This window comes from Talpa europaea (genome assembly GCF_964194135.1).
Source record: "Talpa europaea genome assembly, chromosome: 12".
Classification (NCBI taxonomy): Eukaryota; Metazoa; Chordata; class Mammalia; order Eulipotyphla; family Talpidae; genus Talpa; species Talpa europaea.
Window position 1 is genome coordinate 89,057,476 of NC_140079.1, and position 16,352 is coordinate 89,073,827.

At 39.0% G+C, this 16,352-nt stretch overlaps 1 protein-coding gene across 2 annotated transcripts in view; it reads right to left on the minus strand.

The window, feature by feature from the left end:
• Nucleotides 1-16,006, minus strand: part of TNRC6A (trinucleotide repeat containing adaptor 6A) — a gene marked incomplete at both ends in the record, with an annotated part of 143,213 nt that extends 127,207 nt beyond the window's left edge. The window contains one exon of one of the 2 annotated variants that reach the window (XM_084251053.1): nt 15,899-16,006. In XM_084251053.1, coding sequence (XP_084107179.1) covers nt 15,899-15,978 — 80 coding nt within the window. The remainder of the gene's footprint in view (nt 1-15,898) is intronic. The other variant, XM_084251054.1, reaches the window with a different exon arrangement.
• Nucleotides 16,007-16,352: the final 346 nt, after the last annotated feature.

Sequence of the window (16,352 nt, forward strand, 5' to 3'; positions counted from 1 at the left end):
GTGGGGCCATGCTGTGTCAGTGTGACAGTGTCATGAAGGTCAGTCACCTGGTCACTCCAGGCTCACGTGATCAACCCCTAGAAAAGAACCTGGGGGTGGGCATTCCTGGTTGAGGACCCTCTAGGTGTATTGTCATGCATCATTGCTGGAGGATGCAGTGTTGTCTGGGTGATTTCGCTCAGAGGAACAACTGGAAGCCAACTGGACTCTGCCCTATGCACCTTTTCCTTTGCTGATTTTAATCGGTATCCTTTCACTGTAATAAACTTTAACTGTGAGTGTAACTGCTTTTCTGAGTTCCTCCTGTCAGACTTTGTAGTATTGTATCAAATGTTGTACACAGATAACAGAGGAAACAGCTTTTCACGTGCTTGTAGAATTTTTACAATAATGGACTATCAGGTCACAAAGGAAATCTTAACAAAATTTTAAAAGTATAAACCGTACAGAACATTTTCAAACCCTAATACAAGAAAGCTAGAAATTAGCAACAAATTTAGGAAGTGGAAACAAACAAACTCCCATCTGGGTATAGGGATATCGAAGAAACATTTTAAACCAAATTTCTCACTATCTTGAATAATGAAACTAAGTTCATACATACCTAAACCTATCAGTGTGGTAAAAGCTGGATTGGTAAGAAGAAAATACATAGATTTAAACAAATACATTAGGGGCCTCCCTGGTGGCACAAGAGGTTAAGTGTCAGCTCTATGAAGCAATCCCCAGCTACTGCAGCACAAGTTTGATCCTTGGCCAGGGAGCTACCCACATGGCGCAGCAGACCTCTCCTGTCTCTCCCATTCCTCCCTTCAGCATTATATTTCAGTAGATCTGGCCTGTTCTACCCCCCACTCTGTCTCTGGTGAATCCTCTCACTCCTAGCACCTCTGGCCTGTACCCCAGTTCTTGTATGCATAAATAAATAAGTCTTTTAAAAAACAAACATTAGTAAAGAAAGCAAAGAAATGAACCTTAGGAGACAATCAAAGAAGTTAGAAAAAGAAGTATCCTAAGAATTCAGAAGGAAGAACATAGTAAAGAAATTAGTGAATTGGGGGCTCCCTTGGTGGCTCAAGGAGTTAAGCACCACACCATGAAGCGATCTGCTGTCTCTGAAGCATGAGTTCGATCCCTGGCCAGGGAGCAACCCACATGGTGCAGCAGACCTCTCCTGTCTCCCTGCTGCTCCTCTCAGCAGTGTATTTCAGTCAATCCGCCTGTTCTGTTCCCCATTCTGTCTCTGGAGAATCCTCCCACCACCACCTCACATCTCTGGCCTGTACCCCAGCTCTTGTATGCATAAATAAATAAATCTTTAAAAAAAAAGAAATTAGTCAATTAGAAAACAAACAAATAAAAAAAAAGTAGAACTGATTAATCCAAGAATTGACTTGCTGGAATGAGGCTGACTAGAGCAAAATAGATAAATGACTAAAATCATCCAATTAGAAAAGGGGAGAGGGGAATAACATAGAGGAAATGACTTAACACCTTGCAAAATTTTGTGCAGTTAATTCTGAAAATTTGAATAGATGGTTTTCTAGACAAATATAAAAACCTAGACCTAAAAACACACAATGTTAGAAATCCTAAATCAGTGATCAAGAACAAACCTAAGAATGTTATCAATCAACTCCCACCAAAACTCCACCAAACCTGGAGGGTTTCTTAGAAGAATGCTTAAAAATAGCCACAAAATAAATATAAGCTAAGAGAACAGAGAAGCAAAGCTGTTCCTATTTTCTTGTGAAACCACATTGCGATCTGAAAATCATGTCACAAAGGAAAACTATATACAGTTTATTTTGAGTATCCTGTCTTAAATAACATATTACTGAAAAAACCTTCCATATTTTAGGAATGTAGGAGAGGCTCAGCTTTCAGACATCTATTAAAAAGCACTGTTCACTTTATATCTTGTTTCAAAACAAAATCACTAAAATCATCTTAAAAATTTAATGTTATTAGCATAGATCTGACTATATTTTTCTTATATCTTTCTAAATGTCAATTATATCTCTAGCTAAACCATCTTTTTTTATTTCCAATTTTTGAAATATGTACTCTATTTCTTTGGTAAATCTCTCTAGAGTTTTATTTTATTGACCTTATGAAAGACCCAGATTATGGTTTTATTAACATTTGTTTCTCTCTATTATTTAATTCAGTAGTGTCAGCTTTTATCATGATAGATGCTGTCAACCTGCTATTTAGTTCACTTAGTTCTTTAACATAACCCCTTTTATCAGAAACTTATTTCATTTCTTTTCAACCTTTCTTACAATGAGCATTTCAAATTATGGCTTTTACTTCTGACTACTGGTTTGTCTATTTCTCATCAATTTTGAAAGGTAGTGTTCTTTTGTACATAAACAGATATTGATGTTTAAATGTCCTTTGTTCAAAGTAATTTATCTGGGTGATTTTTAAAAATTCAAAATATATTTACATTTTTATTGACCTGATGTTATTTATTTATTCATTGTTTACTTTTATCAAATAATTTGACTTCCATAATATCTGCCTTGGGAATTTCCATTTTCGGTTGGTCTGATATATTATCATATAATTTTTTGAACATGCCCTGTACAAGTTTGAAAAGCAGATATATATTTTTTTAAAGATTTATTTATTTATGCATATAAGAACTGGGTACAGGCCAGTGGTGTGGGGGTATGGGGGTATGAGAGGATTCACCAGGGACAGAGTGGGGAGCAGAACAGGCAGACTGACTGAAATACACTGCTGAGGGGAGCAGCAGATGAGACAGGAGAGGTCTGCTGCACCATGTGGGTCACCTCCCTGGCCAGGGACTGAACTCATGCTGCAGTGGCTGCGGATAGCTTCATAGTGCTGCGTCTTAACCCCTTGCGCCACCAGGGAGGCCCCAGCAGATATATTTTTGGATATGTATTTATTATCTTTTATTATTTCCATTATTCGAGTCCTAATTTTCTTCTATTTTGTTTTGTCACAATGAGAATAGTTTGTTAATCTCTTGCTCAGTTTTAATTTTGTCAATGTTATAATTCTATAGTATTAATTACTTTCAATCCCCACATTCTTTGTCTCAGCCTTGCTTTAAATCTATGGCAATAAATTCAACTGCACTTAACTTAAAAAGCTTGAGTTAAAAGGCTGTTGCTCTGACTTTTTTGAGAATGTAAAACACTAACTTATTAAAGTAGATTTCTTTAAAAACAAGTCAAAAGATATTTACATGCTAGTCATAAAACTAAGCTAAGTAGGCGCAGTTATGAATTTCTGTCATCATAAAATTAAGTTTTTGTCTAAGTTTGATAACTATGAAAGGAAAAGAACTTCCCTTCATGTACAGGTTAGTTTTAATTGTTTCAAGGATTATTAACTTAAAAACTTAAAACAGGGCCTCCCAGGTGGTGCAGCGGTTGAGCGCTGGGTTGTGAGGCTGACCGCAGCCTCTGCAGCGCCGGTTCGATCCCCGGCCACTGGGCGAGGGTCCCACATGGCGCACAGACCTCTCCTGCCGCCCGCTGCTCCCCTCAGCAGTGTACTTCATCAGTCTGCCTGTTCTACTCTCTGCTCTGGTGAATTCTCTCATCCTCCCATGCCTCTGACTGTGCACAGTGCTTATGTAAATAAATAAAGCTTAAAAAAAAAAAAACTTAAAACAATAAATATTTGATGCAGGAAATGGCATTTGCTAGTATTGTAGAGAATTTGGCATGTATCCTTGGTATTGTAAGCTACATTTATTCTGGGAGGTCAATTTTTCTTCTGTTGTAGTTTTAATGAACTCAGAAGCAGATCAACTATATCCTCTGAGCTCGGAGTTAGGGAAAACTCTTCGGAGACATTTCTTCTTACTTAAGTCATATCATAGGAAAAAATGCTGATTATAGTGGAGACTGTTTAAAAACACAAAGCAGATTCTCACTTTCTTTGACAATTTCTAACATTTGCACCTCTGTTGTGCTTTGCTTTTTATCTCATACATGTTCATAAATGTTATCATTTCAGGGGACTGTATTTTTTTTTTAACCACACAAAAAAAATACTCTTCCCACCATGTTTTCTTTGAATAAAATTAAAATTACTGTTTTCTTTTTTGTTTATATTTCTGATGTGCTTTAGGTCATCCCTTGATACTTTTGATTCTTACTTTTTGATACTTTTTAAATTAGGCTCATCCTTGGGAAACATGATATAGCTAGATTCTTAAAAATCTAGTTTAAAAGGTCTTTTTTTTCTTGACTATTACCTCACACCATGCACAAAAACCAACTCAAAATGGATTAAAGAACTAGACATAAGACCTGAAACCATAAAATACATAGAAGGAAATATAGGCAAAACATTACATGACATGCACCTCAAAGACATCTTTACAGGGTCTCTCCGGTGGCGCAGCGGTTGAGCACTGTGTTGCGAAGCTGACCGCAGCCTCTGCAGCGCCGGTTCTATACCCGGCTGCCAGAGAGTCCCACATGGCATGCAGACCTCTCCTGCCACCCGCTGCTCCTCTCAGCAGTGTACTTCATCAGTCTGCCTGCTCTGCTCTCCCCTCTGGCTCTGGTGTATTCTCTCACCCTCCCGTGCTTCTGACTGTACTCAATGCTTGTATAAATAAATAAATAAATCTAGGGGAAAAAATTAAAAAAAAAAAAAAGACATCTTTACATCACCCAAAGCAGTGATAGTGAAGGCAAAGATAACCAGCTGGAACTACATCAAATTAAAAAGCTTCTGCACAGCAAAAGAGACAATAACCAAAACAAGGAGAAACCCCACCAACTGGGATAAAATTTTTTTTTTAAAGATTAATTTATTTATTTATACAAGCACTGGGTACAGTCAGAAGCACGGGAGGGTGAGAGAATTCACCAGAGCCAGAGCGGGGAGCAGAGCAGGCAGAAGGACCGAAGTACACTGCTGAGGGGAGCAGTGGGCTGCAGGAGAGGTCTGCGCGCCATGTGGGACCCTCCTCTGGTGGCCTGGGAGCAGCTGGGGATCAGCCGGGGATTGAACCGGCGCTGCAGAGGCTGTGGGCAGCTTCTCAACCCAGCGCTCAACCGCTGTGCCACGGGGAGGCCCTGGGATAAAATTTTTGCACACAACACTAATGATAAAGAACTGATCACAAAAATCTACAAAGAGCTGATGAGACTCAAAAAAACAAAGAAAATAATCCAGTCAAAAAATGGGCAGAAGAATTAAAAAGAAACTTCTCCAACGAGGTAATACAAATGGCCAACAAGCATATGAAAAAATGTTCGACTTCACTTGCAATCAGGGAAAAGCAAATCAAAACTACAATGAGATACCATCTTACACCAGTGAGAATGGCACATATTAAATAAACTAGCAACAACAAGTGTTGGCGAGGGTGTGGAGAAAAAGGGACTCTCCTGCACTGTGGTAGGAGTGCAAACTGGTCCAACCACTATGGAAAGCTGTATGGAGTGTCCTCAACCTATTAAAGATAGAGCTTCCATATGATCCAGCAATTCCACTCCTAGGTATTTACCCAAAGGACACAGAAACAGTAATTCCAAAGGGCACCTGCACCCCTATATTTATAGCAGCACTATTTATACCCAAATGCCCAAAAATAGATGATTGGATCAAGAAGATGTGGTATAGGGCCTCCCCGGTAGTGCAGAGATTGAGCGCTGGGTTGTGAAGCTGCCCGCAGCTTCTGCAACACTGGTTTGATCCCAGCCACCAGGCGAGGGTCCCACATGGTGCACAGACCTCTCCTGCTGCCAGCTGCTCCCCTCAGCAGTGTGCTTCGTCAGTCTGCCTGCTCTGCTCTGGCTCTGGTGAATTCTCTCACCCTCCAGCACTTCTGACTGTACCCAGTGCTTGTATAAATAAAAAAATAAAATCTTAAAAAAATGTGGTATATATACAAATTGGAATATTACTCAGCAATCAAAAAAATAAACTCGGGTCTCCCCGGTGGCACAGCGGTTGAGCGCTGGGTTACGAAGCTGCCCGCAGCCTCTGCAGCACCAGTTCGATCCCCAGCTGCTCCCTGGCCACTGGAGGAGGGTCCTGCATGGTGCGCAGACCTCTCCTGCCGCCCGCTGCTCCCCTCAGCAGTGTACTTTGGTCCTTCTGCCTGCTCTGCTCCCTGCTCTGACTCTGGTGAATTCTCTCACCCTCCCGCGCTTCTGACTGTACCCAGTGCTTCTATAAACAAACAAACAAACAAACAAACAAACAAACAAATAAATAAATAAATGTTTAAAAAAAAAGATAAACTCATGCAATTTGCAGCAACATGGATGGAGCTAGAAGGGATCATGCTCAGCGAAATAAGCCATAAAGAGAAAGAAAAATACTGGATGGTCTCACTCATAGCAGGAGTTTAGAAAACCTAAATAAGAGACCAAGAAAAAGAATTACTATAATAAAGAAAAAATCAAAATCAACAAGCAACTATCCCCAGAAACACACTATGGGGATGTGGAGAGAGGAGGGATGGGGGTCAAAATAAGGGGGTGCAATTGTATGGGGAATATAACCAAGATGAAAATGCATACATTGTACAAAAATGAAAAATGTATAAGAAATATATAAAAAATTAAAAAATAATAAAAAAAATAAAGGGTCTTGTTTTTAAAGGAGTTGGCTAAGTCTTTTCATTGTTGTTAGATTAGGTCTTATAGTTTTGTACTTTCGAAGGTTAATGCTCCTTGTTTATTTTTCCCTCTTATCATCTGCAATATGAACCGCACTGTCTTGGTGGCTGCTATTGTTCTACTTTTTATAGATTTGTTCATTTCAGTTTTATTCACAGACACATATTCTCTGCTTAGATAGTTCAGAGTTTCCATAATCCTGTTTTAGAAAAAAGCTATGATCTGAGGGAAGTGGAATGCAATTTCAATTTAGGAAATGGTTTACGGTAAATACTCCCAAGAAGCTCCCATTTCAGACAGTTATATACAAAGTTCAAGAAGATTCTCAGGCCTCTCTGCTTATTTAATTTTCTTTCTTGACTAATCTATTTACTCAATCAATGTCAGGTAGGGAGAGGGTAATTTGGGGTAAGGATTAAATTTATCAATCCATGTCCTGTCAGCCCTAAAGTAAACTTGATCTACAAGCAGGCAGAAAACTAGTGCTGGTTGTCTATTAATTTGAAACCCGGGTTCTCTCTGGTAAGGAGGGACAAATTGAGGCTCCCAAACACTTGGATTTTTCCCCCCTCTCTCTTGAGAAAGTTCTATATTTTGGATGGATCTCTGTCACCACTTATCTGTGTTCTAAGAACCACTTAACACCCAGATTTAAAAAATAAAGCAAGCAGAAGAAAAAGTCCAGTGGATATGGAGTTAAGACCTACCAGAACAATTGGTATGCTGGAAAAACGGTGAGGTCAGTGGGTTGGATGCCAACTGGGACCGTGGTCTGGAGGCTTTTAATGCAGTAACAGCATGTGATGGGTAACCTGGATGTTAGCCAAACCCTGGTGGAGGCAGGCAGTATAAATCCGTTTGGATCATTCTTTGGCATTGCCCATTTTTAGTGTGCAGAAAAGCTGCTAACAATTTGTGTATCTTCTTTTTGAAGAGTTATTCTGACAGATGCATTCAATATTATAGCCATGTGATAATGCTTACTTGACCACCGAATAATCTGTACTGCTATTAATTCTATTTAATTGGTGTCTTTGTTCATGTTTCCACTTCTGTCAAGACATCCCCTTTCTTAAATTCTTTCTTTTAAGCTAATCTTAATTATGTGATTAATAAATGCATTCTTTTTATTACATTTAAGTTAGTTGTGTTCCCTCTGACCATCCATACAGGAACAGAAGAAAGCATCCTGGTATGTAGCTCTCTGATCTTACCTACTCTGTTTTATCTTTCTAATTAATTTTAAAATGTAGTATTTAAAACAAATTATATCATATTATACAACTTGCTTTTCCTCCTTCCCACCTAGTAATACCAGAGATCTAACTATGTGTCTGTTTTAAACAACGGCACAAAATTCCTTAAAATGGAATTTGGCCACCCACAATTTCAGGGGCCATAACCCAATTTATGAATATGAGGATTGTTCTGGCTGGTGGACATTGTCAACAGTGTTGCCTTCTGGTGTTTCTGCAGTGGAATTGCTCAGACAATTTATTGTTGTTCCCTTATGTTTCCAGAACTGTATTGTCCAGTACAGTAGCCACTAGTCACACATAGCTACTAAATCTTGAAATGTGGCTACTGTGAATAGAGAAATACATTTTTAGCTTTACTTAATTTTTAAAATTTCAAAAAAGAATCTGTACAAGGCTTTTTTTCCTATTAAATTCAGTTTTGTTTTGATAAGACAAGTACTTGCTCAGGTAATAATTGCATCACCTGAAAAGTATGTCACAGAGAACATGCCAAGCACATATGATATGCATTGCTACAGGTAGGCCATAGGTGTGTGTTTTCAGGATCATGTGTGAACACACCACCCATCTAATTAATGTCAATGAATTGATTCAATTCAAGTGATTTTTTTTCCCCAAGTGCTGATGTAACACTGTAATGTGTTTATTTGCTATTTTGTGCAGACAATATGAGTTGTGTGATATCTTTGTAAATCATAACTGGTAATTAAATCAAAATATATATCATTGTAATTGTAATGTAGTCTTTTTCTACATAAGAATACAATTTTAAACTTAAAAGAAAGGCATACAAGGCAAGCAGCATGCAATGGCTTCTGACCTGACACACAAGGTTCCTAGAGTAGTCAAATTCATAGGTACCGAAAGTAGAAAGGTGGTCGCTAGAGAGGAACAGGGAATGGGGAGTTAAGTGTTTAAGGTGCAGAGGTTCAGTAACAGAAAGTTATGAATGGATTGTGACCTGAATAGTAAAGAAAAAAAGACTGAAGCTAAGCTACAGATTTCGTAATGAGTGATAATTGCAATTTGCTGGGGTAAAGTAAAACAAAAATACTGTATTTGTTGTGAAACAAACATTTAAAAATTATAAATGGGGTCTCCCCTGGAGGCTCAGTGGTTAAGCGCTACACTGCAAAGCTACCAGCAGCCTCTGCAGTGCCGGTTCCATCCCTGGCCGCCGGGGAGGGTCCCACATGGCGCGACAGACTTCTCCTGTCTTGCCTGCTGCTCCCCTCAGCAATGTATTTCGTCAGTCTGCCTGTTCTGTTCCCCTGTTCTGGTGAATTCTTTCACCCTCCCATGCTTCTGACTGTACCCAGTGCTTGTATAAATAAATAAATAAATCCTTAATAAATAAATAAATAAATAAAAATTATAAATGGAAGATATTGAGATGTTTTCAGCCAATAGTGAATTTGATAAGAAATGTTCATTCACCATTTTCTCCAGATTCAAAAAAATCTGATGAAGCACATTGAAAACGCACATGATGAAGTCCAATATCACTAGTCATTAGAAAAAAGCAAATCAAAATCATGGTATGTCCTTTCATATCCTGGTTATTATCAAAAAAACAGAAAATAACAAGTGTTGATGAGGACAAAATGGACCCCTTATGTTTTGTTGGTGGGAATATAAAATGGTACAGTTGCTGTGAAAAATAGCATGTAAATACCTCAAAAAATTAAACTTAGGACACCATGTGATCCAACAATGACTCTACCATTGCACTTCTCAGCACAGACCCAAAAGAAGTGAGAGCAAGGACTCAAGTAGATATTGGTGCTCATGTTCTTAGCAACATTCTTCACAACAGCCAAAAGGGTAACTCATGTCCACTGATGGATAATTGGATAAATAAAATGTGGTATGTGTTTACAATGGAATATTACTCAGTCTTAAAAAGGAAGGGAATTTTGACACATGCTAAAATGTGGATGAAACTTAGACATCTTGGTAAGTGAAAAAAGCCAGTCACAAAGTTCCAATAATTCTACTTATACAAGGTTCCTAGAGCAGCCATATTCACAGTAGAATGGTGGCTGCCAGGGGCTGGGAGGGAAAGAGAGTGGGGAGTTAAGTGTTTAAGGAACAGAGTTTCAGTTGCAGAAAATTACTAAAGTTCTAGAGATGGATGCTGTTGATGTTGTGAATATCCTCAATGCCACAGAATTGTATGCTAAATAGTGGTTAACACTATGGAGAGCTGTGTGGAGATTTCTTGACCTACTAAACATAGAGCTTCCAAAGAAAAATACCGGATGGTCTCACTCATAGCAGGAATCTAGAAAACTTAAATAAGGGACCAGGAAAATGAATAACTATAAGAAAGTGAAAATCAAAATCAACAAAAAACTATGAACCAGAGACACTTTTAGGGGGGCGGGGGTGGGAGGGGAGGGATTGGGGTCAGAATGGGGGGGCTGCAATTGTATGGGGAATATAACAATAAAATTTATTATTAAAAGAAAAAAAAATAAACATAGAGCTTCCATATGATCCAGCAATTCCACTCCTAGCTATTTACCCAAATGACACAGAAACAGTAAATCCAAAGGGCACCTGTGCACCTATGTTTATAGCAGCACTATTACAATAGCTAAGCTATGGAAACAACACAAATGCCCAAAAATAGATAGATGACTGGATCAAGAAGATGTGGTACATATACACAATGGAATATTACTCAGCAATCAAAAAAGATAAACACATGCAGTGTGCAGCAACATGGATGGAGCAAGAAGGGATCATGCTCAGCGAAATAAGTCAGAAAGAAAAAGAAAAATACCGGATAGTCTCACTCATAGCAGGAATTTAGAAAACCTAAATAAGAGACCAGGAAAAAGACTAATCAATGCAAAGTAATAATCAAAATCAACAAGCAACTATAAACCAGAGACACACGGGGGGGGGGGGGGAAGGGAGGGGCAGGAAGAGGAAGAACTAGAGTCAAAATAAGGGGGGGTGCAATTGTAGGGGGAATACAACCAAAATGAAAGTGCATACATTGTCAAAGATGAAAAATGATGTAAGAATTATATAAAATAAAATATTAAAAATAAATAAATAAATAGTGGTTAAAATGGCAAATTTTGTGTTATGTAAATTTTACTACAGAAAAAGAACCAATAAAATTAGTTATCTGAAATCAGAAAAAAATGTTGAACAAAAACTTTTAAATAGGTTCTGAGTCAGAGATTATCATTTTGAACAGCTATGTGATGACTTGTATTTTGCATTCACACATGCACACACAATTTTTACTGCAAAAATGGTAAAAAAATTACTTCAGTTATTAAAGTTTTGTTAGAAAATTATGAGGAAAAAGTTAAAAGGATATTTTACTAAGAAATGAACAATCTTTAATTAAGCCACCAAACTGTCTATAGAAGACAATTAATTCAAAATATTTTTTAAAACAGCAAATTTTAGCTGAGTCATCCCACGAGACAAAGCCCAGTAACACCTCCAGTCTATTTAGTTAGAAAGAGCGGTCCAAATTTATGAAGAAATATTGTCAATTCATAGCTTAAAAAATCATGGCATAGACTTTTTTGAATCTTTTACATCTGACAAAGAAGAATTTCAGCTAGTGATGAAAAAAAAATTAATTTCCATCATGCCAGATGGTGCTCCAGCTATGTTCAGTCAAAAATCTGGATTTATTGGAATTTCAAAACAAGAAACTGATGTTTTCCTTATTGCTTCGTTCCACCATATGATATATATTGAAAATATTTGTGCTCGTTTTCAGAAGCAGATTCTATGGAAAGTGTCATGGAGACAATGGTTAAAACTGTTCAGTGTACCCATTTAAATGCTGTGAATCACAGTTTATGGGGAGGGAATAGAAAGCAATCTATGTGAGGATCTTATATCTTTATACTCATTGGTTGTCCTGGGAGAGTGTTACAAAGATTTATGGCACTGCCAAGTCCAATTCCAATTTTTTGAAGCGAAAGGAATTCTTACCAAATGTTTAATACTCAAATAATGACAGTATGATTTATGTTTTCTCACGGATGTCACAGTGTCTATGAATGAGATCAATGTGAAAGCTCTAAGGAAACATTTACTTGTAACCTATCTAGAAAGATATAAGAATTTGTGTTTAAATGGAAATGTTTATAATACAATTTAATAGGGATTTTACACATTTTCTAATATGAATAAACATAAAATATTTTAATAATCATGACTGCATAATGTAAATTATCTGCAAAACTGTAGGAAAAATTGAAGGAAGTTTTGTTGGCAATCATATGACTTACAGAGTTAATTTTTAATGTACACAATACACTGTACATTCCATGAGTAAGTGAATCAACGTAACTTGGAAAGACAAAGTTGAAACTGATAAGCTTTTGCTTCAAACAATTCTTTTAATACAGATGAATTTGCTTTGTCAATATGGAAGTGAATGTAAAAGGAAATTTTTTTTTGTACTTGACTCATTAGCTGGAAAACTTTGGAACAACTTGAACATATGACTCTACTTTTTTAGCTCTAAATATAAATACAGATAAAATATTTCCAGTGAAAATTAGTGTCCAGATTAAGCTGTAAAATATATTCTGTGATTATAAAATATATCCCGGATTTTAAAGACTAAGAAAACTACAACAAAAAGGAACATAGCTCACTATTAACTTTTTGGGGTTTTTTTTGTTTCTACTAACTTTTTATAGGATTACCTATTGAACATAATATTTTGGAAATATTGGGTTAAATACATGTAAATTGCAAATTAATTTAACTTGCTTCTACCTTTCTTAATGTGACTACTAGAAGATTTAAAATTACATATGTGACTTACATTATTATCCTATTGGACAGTATAGATCTAGAATTTCTCCCTTAATAGCACCAATCTCCTACAGGGAGAATTGTCCACTGTGATGAAATCTAGCAAGAGGGCAATTTAAGGTACTTGCTGCCTCTCTCAACACCCACTATGGAAACTGAAGGAGGCAGATCTAAGAAAAAGGGGTATGGGCCCCCCTGGTGGTGCAAGGGGTTAAGACACAACCTATGAAGCAATCCACAGCCACTGCAGCAAGAGTTCAATCCCCGGCCAGGAAGGTGACCCACATGGCGCAGCAGACCTCTCCTGACTCGCCTGCTGCTCTCCTCAGCAGTGTATTTCAGTTATCTGCCTGTTCTGTTGCCCACTCTGTCTCAGGTGAATCCTCTCACCCCCCACACCTCTTGCCTGTACCCCAGTTCTTGTATGCATAAATAAATAAATCTTTAAAAAAAAAAAAAGTGGGTATGAACCTGGGCAATCAGAGTACACAGACAGAAGGATTTCCAAGGATTTCCAAGTCCAACATCAGTGGTAGAGTGTGAACCAGACTTTTTAATTCCCCCCAAATGTGTTGCTACTAGTAATGGTGGTAGGTGGGTGGCTGTTGGAGAATCAAACAGAATATTCACTAGAGAAATGTAGTCAGAGGGAGATGTAGACTCATCTGGTGAATATGTCACCCAGCAGAAAGTTCGAAGGGCTTGGTAAGTAAGAAAGGTAGAAACCAGGAAGATGGAAGCGGGGTGGAGTGTGGGGTGAGCATGAGCTGTCACTAAGAATGAAAGGTGGACGGGAGTAGTAGGTGAAAGAAGTCACATAAAGCAAAAGATTAAATGCAGGTACAGACTTCACATCTGCCTCGTGAGCAGAACTGCTAAGAAAATCATCCCCTGAGGCTGGGAGTGAATACCTAGGTTAAATAAAAAAGAAAGGACTCTGCAATGATCCAAGTCATGCATCCATGAAGGCGCTAGTAGGGATTCTGCTGACAAGGGAGCAACAGACAGGACCTCCTCCCTCCCTTTGCATGGAGAGGGGAGGTGAGGCATGGGGGAAGAATGCAGTGAGCTTGCCCCATTTCCTGTTCCCTCTTCCCACTTTCTTAATAGACCAGGTCATGAGATTCCCATCCATGGGATGGATTCTGATCTTAATCCAAAGGGATTTACAGGTTCAGCAGCTCAGTCCTTCTGGTTATTACTTCAGGTTTGAGTAAGTGTCCAGCTGAAAACTGGGCTCCTGAACCCAGATGCTCACCTCATGCCTTTGTCCTCAACACACTTCCTTTTCACTAACTTAATGCTTTTCTTGGGGTGGAGTTTACCCCTCATAGAGGCTGGAAAGGTTCTTAAAGCTTCGCTCAGTGTCCACAGCCCTGCCCAGTGGCATATGCTCATCCCTGCCTGACTTACCTGGATCTCGGCTGCGCCTTGATTTTCCATGGCTTGTTCCTGACACCCCTGGGTTGAAACAGTTGTGACAAGACTGCCTGGTCTCTTAGAGTCTGACTACCCACTTTAATGGATAATTCCCATAGACACTCTGATGCACCTACAGACTTGCACTTCCTCATCTAGGTCTACAGTCCTCCCCTGGGGTGTCTCCTGTGTGGTAGCACACACCCCACCTCCCCAGTGCCCCACCCCCTGTCCCAGTGTCCAGTCCTGTTAGGAGCCACCAGAGCCACAAGGAGCTCGGGCTGAGTCCTATAATGGCAAGGATATTTGCTTGTTTAGTTTATCAAGGTATTCAAAGTGCCCAAAATAGCATGTGGTACATAGTAGGTGCTCAATAAACAATCATGGAATAAATGACAAAGAACCTATGACTCAGACTCCTTACAGGAGTTGATACACATTAGCAGTGATTAGTACCCACATTTACATATACACAAAGGATTACTTACAACAGCATAGGTAGGTTTTGTTTTAACAACACAGGGCTTAAGAACATCCCTTAAATGTGGAGAAAAAGGAACTCTCCTACACTGTTGGTGGGAGTGCAAACTGGTCCAACCACTATGGAGAGCTGTGTGACTTCTGGACCTACTAAACATAGAGCTTCCATATGATCCATCAATTCCACTCCTAGGTATTTACCCAAAGGACACAGAAACATCCATTCCAAAGAGCACCTGCACCCCTATGTTTATAGCAGCACTATTTACAATAGCTAAGCTTTGGAAACAGCCCAAATGCCCAAAAATAGATGACTGGATCAAGAAGATGTGGTACATATACACCATGGAATATTACTCAGCATTCAAAAAAGATAAACACATGCAATTTGCAGCAACATGGATGGAGCTAGAAGGGATCATGCTCAGCGAAATAAGCCAAAAAGAAAAAGAAAAATACCGGATGGTCTCACTCATAGCAGGAATCTAGAAAACTTAAATAAGGGACCAGGAAAATGAATAACTATAAGAAAGTGTAAATCAAAATCAACAAACAACTATGAACCAGAGACACTCTATGGGTGGTGGGGGGCGGGGAAGGGAGGGATTGGGATCAAAATAAGGGGATTGCAATTGTATGGGGAATATAAAAATAAAATTTATTTTTTTAAAAAAAAAGAACATCCCTTAATATGAACAGTTAGTGGGAATATATGAAAGCAGGAACTCTCTCTTCCTCCCCATTTTGATGTAGATTTCATTTCTAGTCTCCATTTTCCACTCCCAGGGCTGACCAACTTCACCAGCCACTAAACCCCGTGATGTCACACAATGTAGCAGCCCCAAGCCCCCACCCGCCTTTTCTCATTGTTTTCCTGTGTCTCTTTAAAAGCCTCTTAGCTGGTTTTCCTAACCCCTCCTTCTCCTCATTCCCTCATTTGTCCTCGAGAAGTGGCCATTGATTTTTCTAACACTGAATTGCATCGGAGAGAGCATGATGTCAGAATGGCCGGAAGGTGACTCACTACCAAGCTGTTTGAAGATGGACATGTTACAGCTGGAGACAGGTCCAGCCCCACAGCAGGAGACAGATTCGAGGGGGTATGGCACTCTGGCCTCTGTCTCAGGGTCTTGAGGGTTAAGTTTCAAACCACACCCTGTTTCTCTTCCCCAGCTCTTATTTCATCCTTGAATCATTCAATGTCAGAATTTTGAGCTGATGCTTCCTCTGGTTTCCTTCGTAGGAACCCCAGGCAGCTCTTGACTGAAAGGACAGACCCACGGCCCCCAGGGTGAGTGATACTACCTGTTCCACTCCTCGGGCAGCGGAATGTCTTGAGAGCCAGGACACCTGGCTTCTAGGCCTGGCTCTGCCACTAGTTGCATGATTTTAGGCAAATCACATCACCTCTCTGGGCCTCAGTTTCCACACCTGAGGAATGAAGGGGTTGCATTATATTAGTGATTCTCTACTGTTATTCTTTCACCCTCCCAAACACAGTAAGGTATAGTTACCTACAAGACATACCTCTATACAACTCCTGTGTGTTAACTAATTGCATTCCTTTCTTCCCCACTCAAGAAAGCTGATCAGAAAGCAAAGGGATGACAGAGAAAATGTGTTTTTATTAATATTAAGAAAAATAATTTGCCAGGTTGGTCTTTGGACTGAAATAGAATTACACCCATCAAGGATTTAAGTCCCCACCTTCGGAATATAAAGAGGGAAAGAGAAAAAGCAGAAGGAAAATATCAACTCA